Below are 23,351 nucleotides of genomic sequence, written 5' to 3'. Positions count from 1 at the left end.
ACTGCATTTTAGGAATCTGGGATTTCTTTCTTACCAATTATTATCAAGAAGCTTTTCCTGTTTCTGGCAAGCTCTTTAACATCTCTCGTAGAGGAATTACCCAAGAAATTAGGATTCTGAAGGGGTATAGATGAGTAATAATGTGACAAACTAAAATACTTGTTGTAAATAATGTTTTAAAAGCTTTTATAGAAGTAATGGGGGGGACAGAGCACGGGGAGGGGTCTTCCCTTTCGAAGGACTCCATGCTCACTAGGTGAAGCTAGCAGATGCATTCCACTCTGCCTATGCAGAGTATGTCATCCCATGCAGAGGGCTCACCATAGAAAGCACCGCAATAGTACAAGGGTCGTCAGAGGATGCCGCACAAATAAGTTTATCTGAACGTATGTGAGAAACCGGGACTACTTGATATACCAGAAAAATATTCATTCACAGTTAATCTGATTAAGTGCACTGTTTTTCATTATTTCAAATACTTGAACTCATTGAAGGCTTGGGCATTGAAGCAATATCCCTGTTCTTGTCATCTCAAAACACAGTGCAGAGTGATCTTTAGAGCTCTTGAACAATGTACTGTTGATGGTAATTACTTAGAGGAATATGGAAGGGACTTTGAACATTTATGTGGATTAGAAAATTCAGCATTCTAGCAAGCAGGGCTTGTTGGCTGGGGTTTTGTAATGGAAAGTCCTTGAGGACAGAGATCAACCTGTAGTTGATGGGATTAGGCAGACTGCTTTTGCAGAGGAAGCACCTGCCATTGTGCTGAGCACCTGTTGTTGGGTTTATTTTATTTTAGCTGAACTTTCTTCTGAAGTGCGGCTAACGGAGTAGATTTCTCTCATCCAATGATCTATGGCAGATTTCTTTGTCACTTTTCTCTCACGTGTCATTTCCTTTCATTCATTTTTCAAGTTAGAAAGAAGTGTAATGTTTCTGAAAAACTAGAATTATTTACTATTTATAAACAGATATACTAAAGGGTTGCAGTTGGAATGCTAATCTTGTTACTCACCTTTAGTTGCCAGGGAAGTCATTCTTAAGACATTCAAACATGCAGATGGGCAAAAACAACAAGCAAACTATCAAATAAATAACTACCTAAACCAGAATTTAAACTACACTTTTCATTATAAAATCATCTGCAAAATGAAACAACTTCAAACTCTTGTCATGTAGTAGTTGCTGCAGGATTTAGATCAAAGGATTATGTTTCCAGTTTCCCCTGTGTGTTTTGTCTGTTGGACAGACGCTTGAGAAGGATTTGCTAAAAACACAGCCATTTTCAGATCATTTAATTACGCTCTTAGGATTTTGTGATACACAATTTTTTAACGATCATGCTCATTTTCAGGGACTATACTTCCTAGTGTCCAGTACTTACCTAGTTCTCTGTTAATTAGTGTATCTATTTCTAAAGCACTTTTGAAATTATACTAATAGATGCATTGCTTCACCAGTTACACAGCTACTAAAACATAAATAGCTTTTATTAGCATTTAGATTAGAATATTGTCTGTTAGAATGGGAGATCTAGGTAGCTAATTTAAAAAGTCGTATATGGTCCAAGAGAGGAAGCTGTGGTTTTGGTGGTGTCTCGACATGGCTTCAGTGGATTCTTAAAAGGCTTGTAATAGCAAAACAGGAAACACCATCCTGTGAAGTTTCAGCTTCAGAACATTAACAGAGTCTAGGCTTGGCATTCAGGAGGTGCAAAGCCATATACCCTGCCAAAAATAATTACCAATTATGATCAAACCAGTCACTCCCTTAAAATATGTACTGTCTTTGTAACCTGAAACAGGTATATTGTCCTTTAGTTATAATGTGAGTTCAGAAACTGAAGACATTTAACTTTCAGAGGATCCTAAGCAGATGTTGGTATTATATATGTAACTGGAATGCGCTGTTGTTTTCTGGCTTCTTGTTTGCACTTTTTTAATGATTCTTTTTTTCTATTTTTCTGGGGGTTTTACTGCTCCTGTATTTTGAAATTGGAGTATGTTTTGAATTAGTTTAATTTTAACTTTTTTCAGACAGTGTGAAATGATTACTTAAACATGTCAGATCTTACCTCTGCTGAGAAAAAAAGTTAACATCATGATTCTTGCAAATAGATCATCAACATGACTGACATTGTTTATTGTACTTCTGTTTTTAGAATAATATATAAATGCTCTATGTGTGACACTGTGTTTACTCTACAACCTTTGCTCTATCGCCACTTTGATCAGCACATTGAAAACCAGAAGGTGTCTGTTTTCAAGTGTCCAGACTGTTCTCTTCTATATGCACAGAAACAGCTTATGATGGATCATATCAAGGTGTGTAGGCATCTTCTCTTGTTTCGTTCATAGATACCATTTGTCATGCAATATATGCTGTGAGAAAATACTGTTAAAAGGCACAGAATAGCAAGAAGACTGCTGAGAGATGTTAATAATTGCAAGAGAGTAGTCCATGAATAATGTTCTCAAATGTTACATGTATGATTTCCTATGGTCTTCAGCGTATCTGTGATATATACTAACTCAGATACCACTAACTCAGATTTCTATGCAAATGTTGATTTTGGCACACTAGGAATATCTTGGTGCATTGCATTCAATACATCATTTTATCATAATAATAATGGGTATAGTGAAGTAAGTCTGATCCTGTTAAGGTCTGAGCCTTATTTGCAGTATTCTAAGTATTATTCCAGTTGTTAGGAGCTGAGAATGCTGAGTACATTATAAAATCTAACCTTTGATATTCAGAATTCACTGGTAGGAACCAGCATGTTTCTTGAATAGATGTAGAGGTTATTTGTGTGTGTGTTTACATATGAACATGTACACATGCATGCTTTGAAAAATACATGAAGTGGATTTTCTCATAAATACCACTGTAACTGAAGAAGTTTTACTGTCATCCTTGCAAATCATGCTTTTTAAGAATTGACAGCCTCCTGGCTATAATTTGCTACCTGTGTATTTTAGATACACTTTGTTACTTTGTTTTATATATATCAAATCTGTTAGCAGTGCTGAATTTCTTATGCCTTATTAACATCTGGTCCTGGTAACAGTTGAAGTTATTTACACCATTGCCAAGTATTACAATCCACAATGGTAGCACTTAGTTCAGTGGGTTTCCCTTGCAGTGATGCATAAGGCTTTGTAAAATTTGTATACAGAAGATATCTGTCTTGCCTACTAAAATGATCATTCTGCATTTCAGTCTCAACTGGGGCACTTGTAACCTCAGAAGTCTCTGAAGTTATGTTGAAAACAAGATCGCAAGTCTTGAGAAAACAGTTGGTCTTAAAGCCAATCTTAAACTTGAGGAGGATATAGGGAAGGGCTGACCCAAGATGTTCAGAAATTCAAGGACTGGATATTTTCTTTGTTTCTGAACTAGTTCATATTTTCTGTAAGAACTGTCTTACCTTTATGCCAGATGTCTTTAATTATCCTGTCATGCAGCAATGCAAAGTCCTATTTTCTGTTTCCTTTGATCTCCTTGTATTGTTTCTGCGTTTTAACTAAATAGGTAAATTCCATATATTGCATTATATGTCTCATTTATGTAAATAGGTTTTCTTGACTTGGGTATTATTGAAAAAGTATTGTTATATCTGTACGTAAGTATTTCTTTAAGACCTGAAAACAATTATTTTAGGAGCATGACCTGACTGTAGTTAGGGCCTGAAGCTATTCTTACACAAGTTAGGGTTGCTCAGCATCTCTCATTATAAAGTTATTCTCAGTTATTTAAAATTTGGGCTCTTTTGGCTTCAGTGTCTGATGCCCGCATTTGTACGTTCAACCAGTGGTTTTTTAGCATGTTTCACTAGAAACGATTCAAACATTTTTGGGAAGAGTAGAGGACTAGAATATACACATGCAGTAACAGTATTACTGCTTTTATTCAGAATTGCTAGTGCTTTTACATTTATCCTGTGTGTATAGTAGTAGGGACAGCAGCAGAAAAGTATAAATTGGACTTCAGTTAAGGGGGAATAAAAAAGCCTATTAACAGGGTATAGATAAAAACTGAAAAGGAGACTGGGGAGAGCATGAATGCCAGACAAGGGCAGAGCTCAGCCCAGCTGCACAAAAATTAATTGTTTGGTATGGCCAGACATTAGCCATCAAGGCAGAGAAGACCTGGATGGAAATAGAACAGAAAGGGATAGAAAGAGGATCAGAAGGAGGTTATTTAAAGCTACAAAAAATAACCTAGAATAATTCCAGCAGATGTGAATGCTTGGCAAAATGTGTGTCTGGTTTTCCTGTGAGGGCTCACTACAAAAAAATTGCTAACAGCCTGTGAGAATAGGTGGTGAAGGTCTGGACTAGAGGTGTAACACTCCTGGTTCTGCTGGTGATACATGCTGTGATCACTCTGACTTGATGTTATGCTTTCATGATTTTTGTTCATTTTCAAGTAAGAAGTTAAATATCAAGTAATGCATTTAAAAGACATTTAGAAAGTTGGATACTAATATTTTACATGCTGACAAGCTAAGCTGGGATGGAATCTCCAGGTCAGTCCTCAGCTGCTGGAAAGTACAGGAACCTCCTTGCCCCCTACCCTGTGCTTCTGTCTTCATGCCCTGGTGCAATGGGATACTAAAGGCAGCCTCCTCCTTCAGTACACGACCAGCTTGTTCTTAGAGCCAGTCAGTTGGTCCTGTGGGCTTTGCTTTTTAATAACATTGTTTAACAACTGTTAAATAGAAGAACAGATTCTACAGATCAGGTTGATACTGGCTGTACAGCCAGTGGGTAGTCCCAGAGGAGCCGCAAGACTTACAAAGGAACTTGGCACTGAAGTATTACACCAGAGTATCAGATTTGTATTCTTACATTCTCAGATTCAAGAATGTATTGAATGGGTTTTTGTTTCTGAGGTTACCTGTAGGAAAAATAATTATGTTTGGGATGGCTAGAGGTATCATTCAGGAGGGCTGTAATAAAGGTCAGTAGATGAGATGATCAGAACACTGTCATTGTAAAGGGCAAATCTTTCAGATGTGACAGAGACCTTGATAGTGGATCCATGTTCAACAGTATGTTAAGTCTGGGCTGCAGTCATCTTTGTTGGCCCAGAACCCTGCTGACTCGTTCCTGTTGTGTCCTTGTTCATACATGGAACTCACACAGCTGAAGCCCAGGTCTTCCTGAACGAGGCATTCATTTTGGAAGGCTCGAGTATCATACCAGCTGGCTTCCAAGGAGGAGGTGAAGTTCTTCCCTTCGTACTGATTGTTTACTTAAAGTCTAGAAATAAATCAGTGAGGAAGGATCGCTACCCAAGAGCTGCAGGGTGATTGAGAACAGCTTGTTAGACACTTCTGAGCTGTCCCCTGGTCTTGGCGACCCTGTCAGCCCTGCACACCATCAGTTCTAAAGACTGTTTGTAGTGTAGCCCTAAGCTAGGGTGCTTACAGCCTGAGCATGAAGTAAGACAGGGCTTAACTCAGCCTCAACATAAAATATTAATATATCATAGTTGCCTGATCTTTTGAGAGTTGACTGTTCTTATTTACCAATGTGCCGAGTCAAAATTTGTCAGGAAAAAACTTTCCTTCTTAGAAATTTCTAGTCATATAGTTGGAAATTAGAATGCTGAACTAGTATGTTAGGTAAGTGAAGTGAGAAATAAAACTTAACATAAAGTACTTCTTAAGCCCTTTTTTCTTCCCTATTAAACAGCAATTTAAACGTGACCTAATAAGTTTGTGGGCTTGTGTGGGGTTTTTTGGGGAAGACATCTAGCCACTGAAGAAAACTTCTCTTTAGCTACAGGTCATGTCTGTTAGTCTTGTTGGCTAGTTTCTCTTTATGCTAGGCCTTGCCTTTACATAATTATGTTTCTTTACGTTAGGAATGTGATCTAATAATAGTATGACAAAGAAGTAAGTGAAGACTTTTGGTTCAGAGGGTCTTTGCATTTTGTCAATACAACTGTATACGTCTATATTAGTTTTGTACTTTTTTTTTCTCTTCTATTGTAGTCTATGCATGGAACTTTGAAAAGTGTTGAGGGGCCACCAAACCTGGGGATAAACCTGCCTCTCAGTACTAAACCCACAAATCAGAACTCAGCCAGTCACAACAAAGAGGACACAAAATCTGTCAACGGAACAGAAAAGTTGGAGAAGAAATCTCCTTCTCCCATAAAGAAAGCAGAGCCTAAAAAAATCGCTAACCCTGGCTGGACATGTTGGGAGTGTGATAGACTCTTCACTCAGAGAGACGTTTACATCTCCCACATGAGGAAAGAACATGGAAAGGTAAGTGAATTAAACCTGAAATATTAAGTCTTTTTTTCCAAATTCAGTTGTGTTTTTGCAAATAGTTCCTTTAAGTTCCATAGCTATTCTTCACTGTTCTTGTATCTATTTAATTTTCTCTCTTTGGCTGCTTAGTTTTTGTCATTTGCTGCATATTTCTACTGAGAAACTCCCCACAGTTTTACTTAGTTGTAGGCTTGTTTATCCAGTACCAAAATTTCTTCAAGATGGAAAGAGTGAAAGACGTTCCAGTATTTCATCCAAGTCATCTAGTATGATCCAGGTTCTTTTTTTTCCTTTGTGCCTTCTCAGTTTCCTCTCTCTCCTGAAAGTTCATTAACTGTTAGACTCAGGGACTGTGTTTTATTGGTCCAATGACTGCCAAATGGCATTTCATTTTAAAGGCAGACACACTCTAGGGTCAAGCCATTACTCTAATCTTAGACTTGTAGGTTCAGCCAACAAGTTGACTGAATTGAACAAGTTGTATTTTGTATTTAAAGCAGCTGGATTTGGGATAGCTTACTTAAAATGGATTGAAAGTGAAATACAGGAATGCTGTATTGTCAAGTCAGCAGAAGGGCAGTTTGATGCCCTCCCTGCATCCAGTAGCTTTTCCAGTTACATGAAATTAAAAAGACTGGCAGGTAAGCGATAGTGAAACTGCTCCTCGGTTGGACCCCTCTTAGCTGTGTTTGAGATAGACAGGAGCAAGCTCCAGCCTGATGCTGACACACAGCAGCCTTCTGCTATCCAGTCCTGTCCTGCACTGTGCGCTAGTGAAAACGGTCTGACTCTTTCCTCGGCTGGGAAGCAGGGAACTAAACTCATGTTCTGTGCTGTGCTGCAGAAAAAGAGCAGAACTGGAAGGGGGTAATTGACCTATTTTGTCTAAGTGGAGAAGAATCATCCTGAGTGAAAAGCTGTAGTTTTCAGGATGCTAATATGCTTTAATAAATGATAGCACATTTCCAGAGGTTTCTCTGTCCCTTCAAATTACAGTGCTTATCTCTAAAGCTGTTGCGCAAATTATTTTATTCTGTTTATAAATATTTTATGGAAAAGCTCAAAATGCCAGGCTACTGAGTGTCATCTGTAGTTTTCTTGTGACAACTTCAAGCAAATAGCACCCAAGCCTGACTGACAGGACACTTATTTCCACATTTCTTAGCTGCATGGCCAGGCCTCCTTGGAACAAAACACACAAAACCAAAGGGTTATGGTTCACAGAACTACATTTTCTTTTACCTGGTTCTCCTTCCACAGCATGAGGGCATGAAAAGCAGACAAACAGCTGAGATCATGTGATCTCCACTTGATTACTCCACTTGCTTTAAAAGACCACTTTTGCATTTCTGTCCATTGAAGTCACTGAGGAGCTGTTAATTGCTATAGTTTCAAGCCTAGCAGGTATATTCCTGACACCTCTGCTAGGTAGTGTCTATAAAGAAACGTGGTAAATTGTCTTACAGTCCCTGTGGCATGCAGATGCACTGAATACTTCCTTCTGATCCTGCAACACTCATACAATCATAGTCTAATTTTTGGTCAAAATCAGTCTCTCTAGGAGCATGTAAATTGTTGGCCCACTCTCTTTTGCGTGTTAGTCCAAATATTGACTCATCAGTGCTTTTACCGGCAAAAAGAAGTAAGTTTTAAGGCCAGACGCATTTTGCATTGATGCAATCCTTAAAAACAAAACAACACAACCTCCCTATGAAACTGTCACTTCAAAGTGGACTAGACAATGATATCCAGTCTGATCACATCTGCAGCAAAATGGCAGAAGACATGTAAAATAAGGTTAGTAACACATTGATAATGCTTTCTAAGTATTAGCTTTAAATATACATCTTTCTGATGTTTAATAAGAATGTGCAATGTTACTTCAAGAGCAGCACTTACTGCGAAATATTTGATAATTTTTGCACTGAAGTACTGGCCTAAAGGTCTGTTCCTCTGCTTAGATTTACATGCTATTTCTTATCCCTATTCAAGCAGTTCCTCAAATCATACCGGAGGCATGATATATATTAAAATGGATAGAGATACAATTCCATTTCAGAAATGGGTGATAAAGACTAGTTGCTATGTTCCTTCCAGACATCTTGAAATTTTCAGTACCTGTTAACTTTCAAGTGGACTATATTCAAAACCTAAACTTTTATGGATATGTTTTATTGTAGAGACTAGAAATGAGCATAAGATAACCAAGTATGTGATATAGGTCTAATAAATAATGGAATTAATGTATAGTCTGGTTTTCTTAAGAATTATAGGTGTGAGTTAAATGCTCGAAAATGATCCATGCCAAATGTTTATTAAAAACTTCAATTAAGCATTTATTGAGCTGTTCACAAAGTCCTTTGTCATGTAAGGTATTTGAAGATATTTAGTTTCAAACTTCTCATTGCTGCTTTTGCAGGATCAGAGTGAATGTTTGGAGCCTGTAACCCTTCTTAGCTGATCTTAGGCTGGATTACTCAGAGGTATTCACAGGAGAGGTACTGCAGTGTGCATCCTCTTTGGACATGAGTTTCCAGACCTTATTGGGAAATGTCAGCACAGACAGACAGATTCACATTTTCTGTTTCTTCCTGAGCTGGTTGAAGGTGAGCCAGCGGTAGGGTAGGAAAACTAGTAGCCACCTTGGTGTGACTCTGCCTGATCTTAAAAGTGCTGGGCTGGGTATTTTAGGTTTAGTTTTGTTTTGTTTTTTAAAGTTATTAGCCCAGACAAAGGGTGGTACTAACAACTCTGTATGACTCCTGGCTTGAAACTGGATTGTGTATGTGTGCACCAAGCCAGGCAGACATATGCTGAGCTTCCTAGAACTTGTGTGTAAGTGCGTTTCTGTGAAAGGACAGATGTTTTCTAAGCAGGAGTTGCTTTACCAATTCTGACTTGCTGGGCATCTAATTGAACATCCTCTTCATTCCCGTAGAGACAAGATGCTGTACAACAGGTCATGCTGCACCTAATTACAGAACTAATTTTTTAGTTCTTTGGGATTTGGCTGCCATTGCAGAAGCTAATGCATCCAAAATGCTATTTGGGTCTCTATCCAGAATCTTCCCAGTGAATTTTACAGTGAGTTTGTTGTCATCAATGGTTACCCCAGGTAGTGCAGCTGGTGCTCTGACGGGGACTGGGTCCTACTGAGCACAGTCCTGCGGCTTTTCTGACTACATGCTTGGTACAGCTACACTGTGCAGTGGCCTCGGCAAAGATACGTGGGCTGCCTTGGTTGAGCTTGTATGTTTGTACAGCATGGTGCAGGGCTGTTTCTTGATAGAAGCACCAGTATGACTTCACATTTCATTTTACAAATCCTTCCCGGAACATTGCATCCATAAGCATATCGGAAAACCATACTGCAAAATGTATTGATTAATGCATTAGCATTAATGAGTATATGCACTGTGTGTGCACACTGTCAGGTTTTCACCTTTCACAACTAAAGAGCGAAATATGTTGATTTTCTTTTATTTTAATTGGCCTTTAAATGTAGAAAAGGAAGTCTAGGTTGAGCAGCACTGTGCCTCTAACAGCATTATGTTGACTAGCCCCAATAAAATCACCAGATCATGTTTCCTAATGGGCTGCTTCACATTTGCATGAACAACCTTTCAGAACTGCTTGTCTTTCCTTCCCCCGTGCTCCATGTGATTTTGGTCTTGATAGCAAAAGGTCTCTCATCTCACTGTAACAGCTCTTACTCCATTAGCTGTTCCAGACATCACTTTTTCCTGTGTACAAGCTTTCTACCGTTCACTCCAAACTTTGCAATAAATGATAATTTTCAATAATGACATCACGTCTGCAGACCTCCACTGCCTTGTCTGTAGCTGTTCCTTAGCAATGTAGCCGTTAGGGAGAATATGAACATCAGCATAAAGTTTGGCACTCAGAGCACAAATATAAGATGGATGTTTTCCAGTTCCTTAAGCATTTCTGAATGGCTTGACCTGTTAGTATTTAGAATTGAGAATTCTTTTTTAGTATTAGTATTGTTATTGTTGTTACTAATGAATATTGGGCACCAGAGAATTACTCATGTCATACTAAAATGTCCATGTGGATTATTGTGTATCTGCATTGTTTAGGAGTTTGTGACTTCCACAGAAGCAAAGAATAAAAGAGCTAAACTCTCCCCATTACTCTGTGAAGAAAACTTTTGCTATTGAGTGCTTTGGAAAAGGGACAGATCTTGGGTGGATTCTCCAGAGTAGTCAGGAAGGGTCCAGGTTCAAGCATTGATTCCAGGTCTTTCACTCAGTGGCCTCAGTTGGAATAGTAGAATAAAATTTTCATTAGTTTTTTTCAGTTTCCCAATAAATGCAGCAAAGAGAACGGTATTGACACTGTGAAGGTAAACTATGATCAGTGCTAGACCAGGAAAAGTCAATCCAAGGAACATGATTTTTCTTCTAGATACTTGACTGACGGTATGAGACACTCTGTTGCTTCACTTTCGCCTGACTAGCAGGCATGAGCCGTCCCTCAGACTGGAACACTTGAAATCTGGGTCCACACAATCTGAATTCCTTTTGGAAGGTTCCAATAAAGTCCATTTCTTCTTCAGACCCAGGGCACCTTGAATCTGGCAGGAATCATACTGAATGATAAGTGTGGGATCCTGGCCCTGACTGGATTGTTGAAAAGTAAACTGAAAAATAATCTGGAGAAGTCTTCAGTTAGATTTGTTTGATCAGTGTTTGGATTTAATCTCCAAGATGTTGTTTCGATTTCCTTGTTGCTGCCAAAACAGCAAAACCTACAGTAATGAACAATCTTGTTACCTGTGAAAGGAAGCAGAAAATCTGATTGGAAAAATTTCCATTTCCTTTCTAGAGCTGCTCCAGTTGCTCTTTGAACTGAGTTCTGTGACTGATGGAATTCAAGGGACAGGACCATGTAATTCATTCTTGGGGCCTGTATAATCTGCAGTTTCAGAGATGTTATTTTGTCATATTCTATAGCTCCTGTGGCCATGTTCAGCTGGAATGACGTAGGTGGAGACCACACCATCCTTTTCAGCTTCCTTCCTTTTCTTTCTTCTTCCACTTAACAAACTAATGTAAAACCCACAGAATTCCCCAAACAGACATCCCTCAAGTTGGCATTGGACCATTTCTTCATTACTTTTGTGAGCCCTCTTAATGTGTCCATAATGTTTTGCTTTGATCATTATTACATGCTCTTCACCCATCCCTGTACATGCCTGATTAGCACTTTCAGTCAGCAGCTGCAGGCTTAGTTTGGTGGTGGGAAGGGAAAGGTTACTTTATAGTGAGAGCAAATCTCTCACCGTGCTCCCTTTACTGATCCAGAAATAATCCACTGATCTTCCTTGCGTCTTTAGTGAAAGAAACTCTCCTCATACATAGTCTGTGACACCAGTTTACAACTGGTGATAGATGTCTGTGTGTAACTCACGCTGGCCACACTGCCTTGAAAGAAGTCCAGGTCCTCTGACTTCTGCAGTGTTGCTGTAGGAGTGGTGTGTACTTGAAGGTACAGTACCAAACGCTGGTAAGTGGTGTTTCCTTTCCTGTTATCAAAAGGTTCGACACATGCACTACTTCTACTGAGCTTTTTTTAATTAATGTATTTTTCTTCTTTTTTTAAAGCAAATGAAGAAACATCCGTGTCGGCAATGTGACAAATCTTTCAGCTCATCCCATAGTTTATGTCGTCACAATCGTATCAAGCACAAAGGCATTAGGAAGGTTTATACATGCTCGTAAGTTCTACTTTTATTTATTGAGAAATAGAGTATAAGCCAACAAAAAACATTAAATTTATTTTCTTGACTGTATAAAAGCCAGCATCCCATTCATTCAAATGAATCAGGTATTTAGATGTATATACAGGCCAAGCTATTCAGGCTGTCCTGCATGCATAAAACATAACAGGCTACTGAGAATGCACGTACATGAAGCCTGCTGTCTTTCAGGGGCTTTGGCAAGCAAATCTGAAACTTCACTGAGCTGAGAATTTGCATGGCTGATATTTCTACAGTGGTGAACCTGGTGTTCAATAGTCTCTCAAATGTACAACCCACTCTTCTAATCTACAAAAGCCAATTGTTGTATTTTTCTTGGATGTAAAATGATATGTAATGTCTAAAAATCCTTAGTGATGTTTAAGTGGCTGGAGAGATGATACATAATTTAATAGAAAAATCCATGTCAGTCAGACAAGATATATAATACAAACCTTCTGTCAGTCAGACAAGATATATAATACAAACCTTCTGTTATATCTCTTCATTTATAGTTTTGTGTGTATTTGCATGCTGGGGAACTGAGTTTGAAGTTCTGAAAAGGAAGGTGCAAGCTGCAGCCGTTCTCTGCATCCCTTCTCTGCTGTAGTGTGATCTCTGCTTTGTTATGGGAAGCACAAGGCCCACAGGCTCAGGGGTGTAGAAACTTGAGAGTGCCGTGCATAGCGTAGCATTCCAACAAAGTGCTTTATATCCCCTGGCTGCCTGGCAGAACCCGTGCACCAGGTTGCTTCTAATGCACCCTTAATTTTTGCTTCAGTGCACATGAGCTTGCTAGCCTAGACACCATTTCTCTTGGTATATGACAAGTAGCAAGTGTCTGGTTTTGGCATACCCTTTGAGCAGAAAGCTTTTTGTGGTTCTGTGGGTTTTTTTTCAGAATGCCTACAGTACTGCCTCTTTGCTGTTTGGTTTGGGTTTGTTCTGATTTGGTTTTTTTAAATAAAGTTAAATGAAACAGCATTTGAAAAGTTAAAACCTTAGGAGAGAGACTTCTCCCCTGCAGTTCTTACTTGGCCGTCCCTCCTCCAGACACCTGTACAGTATGTTACAACATTAGAGCTCAGGAGAAATACACTTCCCAAAAGCACATAAGAGGTTTAGGAGCGATGCAGCTGGTTCTGTGTGGGAGAACAAAGCACAGGTTGTTAAAGACAAGCTTGTTCTGCTGGTTAGTTTGAGGTTGGAAAGGGAGCTGAGAAGGAATTACTAGTTCCAAGGAGATAAAGTACTTGGGTTTGAATGCAGAATTGCCATTTGGAGCTAGCATTCATACTACGTGGAAGGTGATTGCTTTTCCTTTGAAATCTGGGAAACGTCTAATAGAATGTACAGTTTGGTGACACTAATAGAGGTCCAAGAAACAAACTTGGATGCTGCCAGGTTCTATTCTGACTCACACTTTATACCATTTTGGATATTATCTTCAGAGAATTTCTCATTTGCTCTGAATATAGATTGCTTAGTCATTTCCAGTTTTATTTTTGTAATTTTGCTCACTTTCTTATAATACTTACCTGTGCAATTGATTGGAAAAACATTGTCACTATCTTCAATAGATTGTACTCTAGCCTGGATTTATTTACTAGACCTATTTGTATTCTTCAGAATACTATGACTTTTGTTAAGCATCACATTTGAATCTGAGCATGTCTGCTTTGTGTTTATACAGGCACTGCCCAGATTCAAGACGTACTTTTACCAAGCGGTTGATGTTGGAAAAACATATTCAGTTGATGCATGGAATTAAAGACCCTGATGTGAAAGAAATGACTGAATCAACCAATATTGAAGAAAGAGAAGTAAAAGAAGACATAAAGGTAATCACTTAGAAGCTTTATTCAGTCACTGAGTGAATTTTTTGTGGCTGTATTTTCAGGATCTTTAAACAGATGCAGGTATTTTGATCCCTTAAATGTCTGATCTTCTGTCAGGTAGAGCCCAAAAAATGTCTTGGAAGGTTCTTGTAACACATTCTGTCGTGCTTGAACTAGAACATGTTTTTGCAAAGATCATTGAGAGTGATGGTTTGATGGAGAATATAACTTACCCCTTAGTGGTTTGTTTTAAGAGCATCTTTTAAAACATCTTACGAGGAGCAGCTGAGGGAACTCAGATTGTTTGTTTGGAGAAATGAGGAGACTTAGGGGGGATCTTATCGCTCTCTACAGCTACGTGAAAGGAAGCTGTAGCCAGGCGGGGTCGGTCTCTTCCCCCAGGCAACAAGTGACAGGATGAGAGGGAACAGGCTCAAGTTGTGCCAGAGGAGGTTTAGGTTGAGTATTAGGAAAAGTGTCTTCACCGAAAGGGCTGCTTCACTGGCACAGGCTGCCCAGGGAGCAGATGGAGTCACCAGCCCTGGGGGTGTTTAAAACATGCACAGGTGCGGTGCTCAGGGCCATGGGTTAGTGATGGGCTTGGCAGTGCTGGGTTAGCAGTTGGACTCAATGCTCTTAAAGGTCTTTTCCAACCTAAATGGCTCTGTAATTCTCTGCAACCAAGTCCTCTCATATCTGTAGAAAAGCTGCAGGTTACGTAGAAGCAATGTGACCTTCTTCCAAATACCCAGCCTTGACCCTATTTGATACAAATTTTCCAGTGAAACTGCTTTCAGTCTGATGACTGAAATACAGCAGGGTCTCCTGCTGTACTTGGCATTGGTGTGGCCTCACCTTGAGCACTGTGCGCAGTTCTGGGCCCCACAATTTCAGGAAGGATGTTCAGGTACTCTGATGCCTCCAGAGAAGGACAAAGCTGGTGAAGGGCTGGAAGGCATTTCTTGCGAGGAGCAGCTGAGGACTCTGGGCTTGTCTAGTTTGGAGAGAGGGAGGCTGAGGGGCAACCTCGTTGCTCTCTGCAGCTTCCCAAGGAGGGGACGTGGAGAGGGAGGTGCTGAGCTCTTCTCCCTGGGATCCAGGGACAGGGCGCCTGGGAATGGCTCAAAGCTGCGCATGGGGAGGTTCAGACTGGATGTGAGGAAGCATTTCTTTACCAAGAGGGTGCTCGAACCCTGGGACAGGCTTCCTGGAGAGGTGGTCAATGCCCCACGCCTGTCAGCGTTTAAAAGGCATTTGGACAATGCCCTTGACAATGTGCTTTAACTTTTGGTCAGCCCTGGAGGGGCCAGGCAGTTGGGCTAGATGACCATTGTAGGTCCCTTCCAGCTTAAATACTCTTTTCTAAAAGGTATGCGCACAAGCTACCTTGGTTCAATATTCTATTTTTCTTCTGCTGCTGAGTGTTAGGAGGAAAGCAAAAATGACAGCGCTATCCAAAGACTTGTTACATGCAGAAATTAACATTTTTTAAGAGTTTTGGACTCTATATGATAAAGAATATCACCTGTGATGGCACGTCCAAAGCTGACAGCAGAGACACAAACATATCTGTCTTTTAAAATGTACTGTTGTCCTTTACATGACTCTCTTTCAGCCCAACATACTGCATTCTTTAAGTGATGAAAATACAGCAGCTGTACACATTGTTTTCATAAACATCATGGAGCATATCAGAGCTACACAGGATGCAGAAGATTCTTGAGGAATATTCATGTCAGAAGAATAACAAGGAGAATATAAAAAGTTATTAGTTTCATTAGTTTAAAAAACTGTGCATGTTGAGCCATCCTTTGGCAATATGTTAGTTTGGTTACTAACAATCAGGAAATAATCTGTCAAGTCAAATTTCAAAGATGAAATAAGTAATTAAAGCGGAGTTCCAACAGGTAGTGCTGAAAAGTTCCTAGACTGATACGCTACATTCTGTACACAGTTGAAGTTTCATTGTGTGTGTACTTGGATGCAGTTACAGTGGCAAATATTCATTCAAGTTTATACAGTGTATTAGATACTGTAGCTCTATCAGAACTGACAAAACAAATTTTACATGCAACTCATAGTAAAAAAAAAAATCCCCTTTTTTTTCCCAGTATGTACAACATATATTTGCTAGTAGTATTTCAAATATTATATTTATCAGAGTTGTACTAGAATCTGCCAAGGGAAGGTTTTTAAAGTTTGCAAGTCACAAACAGTCATGAAAATAATTGTATATTTATGCTTACATTATATACCATTTATGGCTTTTTTTAGGTTCCCAGTCCAAAGCGTAAATTGGAAGAACCTGTACTGGAGTTCAGGCCTCCACGAGGTGCAATCACTCAGCCACTGAAGAAGCTAAAGATAAATGTTTTTAAAGTTCACAAGTGTGCTGTTTGTGGCTTTACAACAGAAAATCTTCTCCAGTTTCATGAACATATTCCTCAGCATAAATCCGATGGCTCTTCATACCAATGCAGGGAATGTGGACTCTGCTACACATCTCATGTGTCCCTCTCCAGACATCTCTTCATTGTACATAAGCTGAAGGAGCCTCAACCAGTGTCAAAACAAAATGGGTCTGGGGAGGATAATCAGCAAGAAAATAAACCCAACCATGAGGATGAATCATCTGACAGTACAGCATCAGACAGAAGATGCAAAGTGTGTGCAAAGACTTTTGAAACTGAAGCGGCCTTAAACACTCACATGAGAACACATGGCATGGCCTTCATTAAGTCAAAAAGAATGAGTTCAGCTGAAAAGTGATCAGATCTGGGACACAGAAATCTCTCTCCACATTGGAATACTAATGACATTTTTGCTACAGAAAGTTCAAGGTATAATAGTGTTAACAGTACTGTTCAGGCTGTTGCAATATATTCTGCATAAAAGTGTCCCCTTCACCTCATTGTCTATACCCTCAAAACCATTGAAGCAGTATTTGAGTTGAAAAGAGTTTGTGTATATTTAAGGTAATAACTTTTATACTCTTTGTTATGTGTTTCTATAGGTATCTAGTGGAAAATTTGGGTTATTCTGTTTTGTTTCTGGGTTTTTTTCTAGTAAATTTCTTTTAAACAGAGTTCTGAATGCTGGGGCAGTTCCTTAGGTTCTCTTAAACTGTTTATTTGAATGCTTCTGAAAGAAGGTTTAGCTAATGGAAGTACATCAGAAAGCAGTGCTTGGAGGGGAGTGGGGAGGGGAAGCAAGCTAAGGGGAGATTTTAAATTCTAAGAACTCGTGCTTCTAAATGTCTAAGGAAGCTTTTAAACTTTCTCTTTAAAAATGTGTATTAAAAAAAAAAAGAAGAAAAAGTGCCAGTGCATATGTAAAATGCAGGGCTGGTTTTAGGTGGCAACACCAGAACAGGTGCAGACCCCCTAGAATGATAATGTACTTTTGAAAAGTATAATTGCACAATTCTATGTATCATGAAGTGATTGATTTTTTAGGTCATCAGGTGCTTGTGATCAAAGCTCAAATTGTTACAAAAGGGCTGGGCTGCTTTGGATTTAACAAATAAGATGTAATTAGAGGAATAGGTTTATAATGATGATGGGTTTTGTCATGTAATTTATTAAACATTATATAGAATCAAGTACACAGTATTATGTATTTTCCTTTATTTCTGGTTTTTTGAAAGAAAAATTATTGAAAGAAAATGGTTAACCCTTGATACAGGGGTTGGTATTTCCCAGCTCTGTATGCTCATGCCAAATGTTCTGGTGCTCAGTCTCACATACAACCACAACTGTCAAGAAGTTAACACACCAGCCTACATAAGGATAATTGGGGCTTTCAGCTTTAGCACAGACCATATGAAGCTAGTTCAGCCATTTCAAACGTGTATCTTATATCACTACTTAACGCTTTCACAAAGTACAAAAAGGTACCATACTGTCCCTTTCATATATAGTTCTCTGTGAGAGTTATATTTTTGGGGTTTTTTTTGCATTTTATACCTTGTATGTATCCCTAAAAAAAAAAATTTGTACTTTTTTTTTTAAAAAAAATGTGTAAATATATAGATAGCTGCATGATACACAGTAGTAATTGTTTGGTTCCTTAAAAGTCTTGCTGCTGTCAGATGTTACTATACACTATGTCCATTACAACTGTATTAAACACATTTCATATGTAAATAAATGTGGAGCATTTTGCCCCTGAAGATTTGTGAGATTCTGCTATTTATCATTAAATTTTAACAGTTTTAAAAATGGAAGTGTTTGAAAAAATACGGATCCTTCTCAGACACCTCTGTTAAATTTCTTAATCACTCTGAAAGTTGTGATTCAGATACGTTAGTTCTGCTTTCTCTCTTCATCCTCATTCTTAATTTGGTTTGTTGGTAAATGCTTGTTATCCCATTTATAATTACTCACATATTGAGTGGTTATGAGGTACTTTTCCATCCTAAAACATGCAGCTGGTGTCGCAGGATCTTAGTGTGTAATGTACACTGGTTATCACTGCCCTTTCCATTAAGTGTATACCTCTTGAACACTTGTTTGTTGATGTGCACTGTCAACTGTACAACAACAGAGTTATCACTATGCAGAATGGTGTTTTGTATACAGTGAACAGATAATAAAAGTTAAATTTTCACAGCCATTATTAATACTTCTGTTTATTTTCTCTTTTCACTCTCTTGCATCTGCAAGGGATGCTGTGAACCAGTAGCTTAGGTCACTGTTGGTACTGCCAAGAGGCAAAACTCTGAAAGTTACAGACCAGTCATCTGAAAGCTGTGGGGCACGATATGAAACCACTCCTTGCTCAGCACCTGCCTCACAGGTCAGACGTGTGCAGTGCGAGGTCCCATGCTGCCTTTGTCCCTGTGACTGGCACCATGGGTTCCCATGGCAGTTCATTTGGCCACAGCCATTGAGAGGAGCTTGGCTACTTGACAGCAGGCTCTATTCAGTTTTCATTGGAAGATTGATTTAACTCTCCTAATAATCCCTTGAAAGGTTTAAGGGATCATGGGTCTTGAGCTGCCCCATAATCTTTAGACACATACCTGTGTCAGAGCTTATTCATGCTCAGGTATGGCAAGAAAGTGTGACTTTTCCTCCATGTAAACAGTTCCTTTTCACAGGCAGAAATCTGCTCGGCTAGGTGAAGCAGGAAGCTCTTTTGAGAAACATGGCATTTTCCAAATACCAGACCAGGGGGTGGGGGGAGAGAGATTGTGGGACAATTAATACCATAATGTTTCTCACATAGTGTTCCTTGACTAGTTCTCTAGCTCCTCCAGACACAGGGGCTTTCCCTTCTATGTCTTCTGAGTAATTCAAGATTCCTAGATATTAGTAGTGAAAAAGGCCTGTTGGGTACTTCTCTCTCTTTCCAGGGGAGATTTCCAGTGATCCAGGCTTACTTCTGCTGGTTTCCTTTTGAGATTCTTCTGTTTGGAAGTTGGTCTTGTCCAAGCAGAGGTTTCTGGTAATGACTAACCAGTTTTTTATTGCTATTTTACTTGGTCTTGGGGAAAGAATGTTTCACATTTTATTTGGCTGACCCTTTCAGAAATCATGGTTCCTTTGCTGCTCAAAACCCTGTGCTGATCTCATCTCCTTGTCTACCCCGCTCTCAGGGGAAGCACGTGTGCTGATCAGACCGAAAAGCAAAAGGAAGTAGCTGCCCCAAATACAACACAGGCACATTGGAAGTGTAGTGTCTTATTAATGAACTAATTTTTTACTGACTTGGAGGGTGGCTAGTCACCCACCTTCTCTGCTGCAGGAGAGGCCAAGCAAGGGGTAATGCCACCATCCCTGCCACAAGGCATGTGTTTCAAGCATAAGGGATTTTAAGAGGCACCATGGTGCAATATAGCCAGCCAGGACAGCACAGAGAAGGGAAAGTGTAAGAGCAGGTTTTTGTGCATTTGCATACCAAAGAACCAGCAGCAAGCAGCTGGGTGCAGCTACAGCACACCAGGAACCTGAGAACTACGGTTAAAGGGAACAAAAAGAAATGAATCTGTGGCTTATCCTCCTTTCCCATCCTGGCCCTTTGGTTGTGCAGGCTGAAAAGAGAGTAGCTCTAACCTCAAAACACAGATTAGCTTCCAAGGTTTCTGCTGGGGCACAGCCTGAACAATGACATTTAGAGCTGCTGTTCAAATTAAAGCAACTTCAGCTTGGCATGCTTGCTGTGAGTTCAGGGTGTTCCCCTCAAGAGCAGGAAGCAAGCCCTAAATTACAAATTCTCTGGAGAGGCTCCCAAAATGTGGGAATGGGAGGAAGGGCAGGAGCAATGGAAGGCAATTCTCCTTCACAGCATGGAGCAGGACCCCCAACAAAGTCAGCTCATTACAGCTGGTCCTCTGCAACAAGCAAACCCAAAGCACCAGCCCCAGCTGCAGCCAGGCTCTGGCATGGAAACCAGACAGGCCCAAGCAGCAAGCAAACAATGCTGAGAGAGCTGGGGAAGCCAACACTGATGCAGCGGCCACTCACTGCTGCGAGCCTCCCAATACCAAGCATGCTCAAGGCAATGAGCCTCCTTTGCCACAGCAAATATCCCGGGGATCCCTGGAAGACAGGGCACCCTCCCAATTGCACTGTGTATGTGCAGCTACAAGCCTGTTGGGTCTTCCTAACAAGAAGATGATTTCCTGAAGACCTGGAAGTGAACAGCATGTCATAAAGCAACCCGAGACACCACTGAAAAGGCAAAAATACCAGTCTGCATGCTTAGGGAATTACTTCCTCTTGTAAACTATAAAGAAAACATTTAAATATGTTTTTACATGAGATCTGACATTTTAATTGTTGGCTTTTAATTAATGTTGTGACACTGACAGCTTCAATGAGGACATTAATACTCTCTTCTACGCCTTCTTTCCTCTGAGGATTTACAGCAATGGATTAAACCTCATGAAACCTCTCTGTGAGGTAGGAAAGGGATCATTTAGCCTCCCCTGTTCTGCAGCCACTTTTTTGATTGAACACAGAGGTACTTAGCATTGCACATCAACTCTAGCAAGCAGATCAGAACAGAAATACTAATTAAGGTTTCAGGGAGCACTGAGGCAGGCAGAACAAACCATTAGTGTCAGGTCTGGGGTTAACATGTGGCTGCTTCACTCTGTTCACCCTGTACAAAGGCTGGGATTGCTGATCTCCGTGGAGGCAGTGCCTGACAGGTATACATGTGTGTGTATACACACACACAGACACAGACACACAGAGACACACACACTCAGAGACACACACACACACAGACGTGCGCACACACGTGCACACAGACGCGCGCGCACGCACACACATGCACGCACATAGACACACAGACACAGACACAGACACACCCCACACCCACACCCACACCCACCCCCACCCCCACACACCCCCCCCTCTCTCTCTGCTCCCATTGTGTGCCTTCCCATTCAATCCCTTCTGCTCTTCAAAAAAGTAAGGAGCTCACTGAGACCTCTTCCCAAGTTATCTAGCTGACTAGGACTGTAACCACCCATTCAGGAACGCAGTGACTATTTGGCTGGCACTGTGCTCCTTCACCAGCACAGCCGGTCCCACCTCTACTGTGCAGATTCAGCTGCCTGAAGTGTGTGCACACACTGTGTCCCAACAGCGCCAGGCAGCGCCTGCAGCCAAGCCAGGCAGCTGGGGAAGGCGGATGGCAGAGCCGGGCTGGGCAGGGGAAGGGATGCCCAGCCGGAGGGGCAGCACCCAGTCCTGCCCTGACCCGGAGCCAGCCATCAGTGCAGCCCCTGCAAAACAAGGCTTGGATCCACCTGCCAGCATAGCCTAGACAAAACTGATTTTTCACCTGCTAGTATGTGTTAACACTGGCAATGCTAAATAGTTAAACGTGTTCCCCGCTCAGACCCCTTTCACTCACCAAAGTGTGCTTTAGTGTTTAAAGACAAAGCTTTCAAGAGTGGTTGAGCTCTCCTCAGCTGTTCATTTCATAGTGCACAGACGTTTTGCTGACAGGTCTGTCAGGGCTGGCTGTGGTGCAGCGGCTGCCGGGTGCCACAGTGGCATGGATGCACCGTTCACCCCGGAGCAGCAGGACTCCATGCTGCCCTGCTCAGGGTGTCCTCAGGGCTGTGCGTACATGGGGTCTTTGGGAAATGGCACGGGAACAAGTCAGCAAAGCTGTAGTACATCTGGAAAAAGAAAACCACAAACCGCTCAGGAAAGTTTTGAATGCATCTTCATAAAGACACACACACTCACTTATCAGTGGGAAAGTAATAGAAAGTGACAGCATGGGAGTTTACAATAGCCCAGCAAGGCAGCATAGAGCCAGCCCTTCACATTGTACACAGGGCCATACTGAGACACTTTCCAAAATGTTCAATTTGGCAGCAACAAAAATGCCCCTGAGAAAGGCTGTGAGATCAGCCAGAAGGAACAATGAGCGAGGAGAAGTGGGACACCAGGTCAGCCACAGCTGCCTCATTCTGTGCAATCAACTCCACAGGCAGCAAAGTGCTCTGCTAGGGGAAAAACAAGCTGGCATGGCAGGCCCTGGGGTTCGGAGGTGAGCACTGTGCATCCCTCCCACTGAGACCCACTGCCAGGCGTTCAGATTGACAGACCCAAGGGGACGCAGCAGACCAGCTGCATGTGGCAGGAACAGCCAACTGGTGACAGGTGCCGAGAGACAAGTGCCCAGGCCCCATGTGCATGCCATGCCGGTGTGAGCGCTGGCCACCACTGGGACACTGTGTCACATGGTGCCATGGACATGCTGGCACAGGGACAGTACATAGAGGTGATAGCATGTTCAGGCAGGTGGTGGTTTCTCTCTCCAGCTGCCTGGCATGCCCAGGCCGTCTGCCTGTGCCCAGAGGGACCAGCCCAGGGACAGTGAAGGGGACCGCTGTAGCTGGGAGTGAAGAGTGTTAAGAAGGAACAGGCTGAAGCACAGCTGTGGCAAGCGGAGCAGGGGACTCATCATGGTGTGGCAAGGGAACCATGCCCCACAAGGAGCAGAACATTCAAAACTATTGAGTCATATTTTTCAGCTCTGTCACACAGTTAAACAGTGGAACTCAACACCACAGAAAATTATGAGTAACACCTGTGCAAGAAACCAGATTACCTCACGTCTGCCCTGTAGGATTTCTTTATTTGTTCACATTTCAAGAACCCGGAATAATGTGATCTTGAGAAAGATTGGCTCTGGCAGCAGTTACTGCACAGGGGGTAACTAGCCTACTAATTTCATGCAACTAGTCTAAGGTCAGAGGCCTTTGACTTCCATGCAGGTGGAAAACTGCTTTTCACCCTCGCATACAGCAGTGTCACAAAGTGTAATTTAGCTACAGGGTCGCAATCAAGGTTTGGTTGGGCTGTTGGCACTGTTTTGTTGTTCCAACTGAAATAAGACTTGATTTAGTCATAATACAAGAAGAAGAGAGCCAAGTGCTTCAGTGACAGGGGGCATGTACTCATACATCTTGAAGTGATGATACTTTTAT

General features: G+C 41.1%; 1 protein-coding gene across 9 annotated transcripts in view; it reads left to right on the top strand.

Annotated features, from left to right (window-relative positions):
• The window catches only part of ZNF532 (zinc finger protein 532), a 73,753-nt gene extending 55,857 nt beyond the window's left edge, over positions 1 to 17,896 (top strand). For all 9 annotated transcript variants that reach the window (XM_080371477.1, XM_080371481.1, XM_080371480.1 and 6 more), the window contains 5 exons: positions 2,165 to 2,327; positions 6,008 to 6,286; positions 11,920 to 12,032; positions 13,747 to 13,894; positions 16,166 to 17,896. In XM_080371477.1, coding sequence (XP_080227603.1) covers positions 2,165 to 2,327; positions 6,008 to 6,286; positions 11,920 to 12,032; positions 13,747 to 13,894; positions 16,166 to 16,660 — 1,198 coding nt within the window. In that variant the 3' untranslated portion in view covers positions 16,661 to 17,896. The remainder of the gene's footprint in view (positions 1 to 2,164; positions 2,328 to 6,007; positions 6,287 to 11,919; positions 12,033 to 13,746; positions 13,895 to 16,165) is intronic.
• The last annotated feature ends 5,455 nt before the right edge of the window (positions 17,897 to 23,351 follow it).

Source organism: Falco punctatus (assembly GCF_963210335.1).
Source record: "Falco punctatus genome assembly, chromosome: Z".
NCBI classification, from domain to species: domain Eukaryota; kingdom Metazoa; phylum Chordata; class Aves; order Falconiformes; family Falconidae; genus Falco; species Falco punctatus.
Note: the sequence above shows the minus strand (reverse complement) of the source record. Positions and strands in the feature narration are given on the sequence as shown.